We start from the raw sequence: 3343 nt of genomic DNA on the forward strand, positions 1-3343 counted from the left end.
TATTACGCCAAATGCAGTGGGACGAAGTGCACCAGCAAAAAAGCACTTGGTCAGCATCAGGATGTTGGCTGCTACGTTGACGTCGCGGTTGACGACGTTGACCTTGCAGGCCTTGTTGCCGCACCGCTTGGTGTCCCACACGTCCACCAGCTTCTCCTCGCCTCGGCGGACCCGCACGTACTGGTGGGCGTGCAGGGTGGCGTGACAGGCGCAACACAGCTTTGATGACCTGTGCTCGTCAACCACCACCACCCTGCACACCCGCCGCAGGCGCCGCAAGAAGCGGATCCAAGGCCCCGGCGGGGGCCCCCGCATGATGCCCCCCCGGTCCTGGGCCGACCAGTTGCCCACGCCCACGACCGTAGTCATGCCGGGGGGCGCGCGGAACTGCTCCGCCAGCCGGGTGATGGCCCGCTGCCTGCCGACGTAGGCCTGGTGGCGGAGCTTGCGAAACGGCTTCCCGTCCCGGTGCCAGGCCAGGCCCTCTCGCAGGTCTGGCACGATCTTCACGACCCGCGACAGGAGCACCGCTGTGCTCGCTGTCTTGTAGGTCGGGCACCTGCGGGAAGATGGGTTTGAGCACGAGGGTTGGTGATACGGTTGGAGCGATGCAGGGTGTCGTGACACAGTGCCCGCCCCTGCAAGGCATACCCCTGCATACACTCCACAAACCAATCACCACTCACTGGTGCAGCTCCTTGACATAGTCCGGGGCCTTTGCGTGCCACTTCGCAATGAGCCCCTCCCGCCGCTTGGAGCCCGACATGGCGTGAAACTCCTTGGAGGAGCAAGATGTCACGTTGGCGTGTTCGTCCACCGCGGTGTACATCTTGGTCCGCCCGGGGTCGATGCCAACATACATGTGTACCTTGGCATCCTCCGGCGGGCGGTCCCGCCTGCAAATTTTGTGTAGGGGGGGTGGTGGTATGGGGTGAGTTGTGTTGTGGGAGCGCGGCACGTGTGGGTGGTTGGCGGGTGAGCGGGTGGTTGCGTAGGGTGGCCCACTTCGCTGCTGGTAAACACCACAACCACTGTCGCTTCCAGAAACAGAGCAGCCAACACTCCCGCACCACTTGCAAGCGTCCCAGACAATCCCAGTAAAATGTCGACAAGCCAGGAGAACCATCCCTAGCAGCACACACCCCAGTGGTACAGCCACGGACCACTCACCGGTAGTATTCGTCGGCGATTCCCCTGCCCTGCGGGGCGCCCAGGGGCGCCCCGCCATGGACGTTTTTTCTCGTCATGGAGGACCCTCGCCTGGGCTGGTTCGATTTACAAGGCTCGCGCAAACGCCTGCTCCCCCTCGAAACCAAACATTCCACGCCGCGGAATGAAGATTCAGGGTGAAACGCAGGCGCTGCGGCTATCTTTCACCAATCGCACCACCCTTGCGCTGACAGTAGTAGATGTAATCGCGCAAAGTAATTAGCTAACTGGATCAACTGCTGCACCCCGATATCCTGAGGCGTATGCTTCGAGCCCAGGTGCTCGTTTTTCTTGGAAGTTGGGTTCACCGCGCGGCGGATCTTGCGAATACTGCCTGTCGACTCATCCACCACCGCGAGCCCCGGGTGATTATGTGCCACAATGAGGCAGTTAAATTGAGTGTGACAGGATGTGCGGCGCCACAATAACATGTGTGTGACAATCTTGGCCACTATCTCGAAGCTGCCACCAGAATCTTCCATCCGGAGCCCGACTGCCAGAAAATGTCGCGAGCCAATCGATATCGTTGTGCCTGGACTCTAGCAGAACCCAGGAGCGCAGAGCACCCTCTTTCAACGCACCTCGGGAACACTGGCCAATTGGAATCGGCAGGCGAGTGGTCTCGGCTCCAGATTCTGGCCAGGGAAACCATTAGGACCACATGATCGCCGGAGCGGACTCGGCAGGTCCCATGCGGGGCGCCTCACGTCCTCCAAGATCGCCCTCCTCCCGGTGTTCGGCTGGACTACATAGGGTGCGCAAACCCAACAGAGAGTGGTAAGCCTTTATTGTCATACATCTCCCCTCCCTGTATCTGTGTTGACACTCAGTGTCCATCGCCATGATGCACCATGGCTCCATAGCCCTCATGGTGGCATGTCTGCTTTTTGCGGCACCGGCTTCGGCAACCTCGGCCTTGTCTAGGTGAGTCTGTGACTCTGCAGATGGTTCGGAGGGAAAGTATCTGTTTCCCGCCTCTGCCTCATCACCTGTCGATCTGGTGGTGATCGAGGATCCATAAACAAGGTCAGGCTGGGCGCACGTGCACGCCGCAGATGCGACAACCCAAACTTGCTTCCACACCTGCCAATTCTGTTGCCACGCGCAGGAAATTGTTGGGAACTGTTAATTTGTCAGGCTCATCTGACGGCACGGTGGAAGGCTCGGGATCGACGTCCACAACTCCTGGCTACAGCGCGTCCGGACGAGTCACGGGCTCGGCCTCAGGCAACAATGCAAGAGCTCAGGCTGGGCTGACGGCCACCAGCAGTGGAGACAGATCGAGTGTTGACGGATTCGGTCGTGGATCGGTAGGTTTCCTCGGAATGGGAGCCTTCCTGGATAATATGTACGGGCAAAGATGGTCTCCATCTTTGACCCAACTTCAGTGGTCGGACTCACGCGCACTTTGCCGTCTAATCTGGTCGACACCTCATGCTCACCGCATCCTTCTTCTGTAGGCGGACAGCGATGGCACTCGCCCAGCACAGGCATCCGGCAGCTTCTCTGGAATTGCAGCAGGGCCTGGAAGGCTGGCCTCGTCCGACTACAATGCATTCTCCGAGTCGTCCCAGCCTGGACCTGTCAGCGCTGATGCATCTGGAGCAGCAGCTGTAGACGCATCCGGTGCCACGGTGAGTTGCGACGCATTGAGGTAGATTTGGGATTCACTGATTCCTGGGAATTGAGAGTCCTGTGGCAAGGTCTAATTGCTATAGTCCAACCCCTCAGGCTTCTGGAAGTAGCACATCGGAAGCCCCTGGGAGTACCCAGACCACATCAGGTTCTGCCTCAGGTCCTTCCACTGCCCAAGTGTCTGGAAACACCACAGCTGCTGCACCGTCTCCGCCTGACGGAGCGCCCGCTCCCGAAGGCTCCCCCAGCCCTGGGCCCTCTGCTAGTCCTCCTCTTGGAGAAGGGCCCAGCCCCAGTCCCAGCCCATCGCCCAGCCCGGCGGAGTCACCCTCTCCCTCTCCCAGCCCCGAGGAGTCACCCAGCCCTAGCCCCAGCCCCGCGGAGTCACCCAGCCCTAGCCCCAGCCCTGAGGAGTCACCTTCTCCCTCCCCCAGCCCCGAGGAGTCACCCTCTCCCTCTCCTAGCCCCGAGGAGTCACCCAGCCCTAGCCCCAGCCCCG

At 60.6% G+C, this 3343-nt stretch overlaps 1 protein-coding gene across 1 annotated transcript in view; it reads right to left on the bottom strand.

Annotated features, from left to right (window-relative positions):
- The window catches only part of F751_2071 (putative serine/threonine-protein kinase), a gene marked incomplete at both ends in the record, with an annotated part of 4348 nt that extends 3101 nt beyond the window's left edge, over positions 1-1247 (bottom strand). Inside the window, 4 exons of the mRNA XM_011401639.1 lie at positions 33-180; positions 352-559; positions 687-896; positions 1171-1247. Coding sequence (XP_011399941.1) covers positions 33-180; positions 352-559; positions 687-896; positions 1171-1247 — 643 coding nt within the window. The remainder of the gene's footprint in view (positions 1-32; positions 181-351; positions 560-686; positions 897-1170) is intronic.
- Between the last annotated feature and the right edge of the window lie 2096 nt (positions 1248-3343).

This window comes from Auxenochlorella protothecoides, assembly GCF_000733215.1.
Source record: "Auxenochlorella protothecoides strain 0710 unplaced genomic scaffold scaffold19, whole genome shotgun sequence".
NCBI lineage: Eukaryota > Viridiplantae > Chlorophyta > Trebouxiophyceae > Chlorellales > Chlorellaceae > Auxenochlorella > Auxenochlorella protothecoides.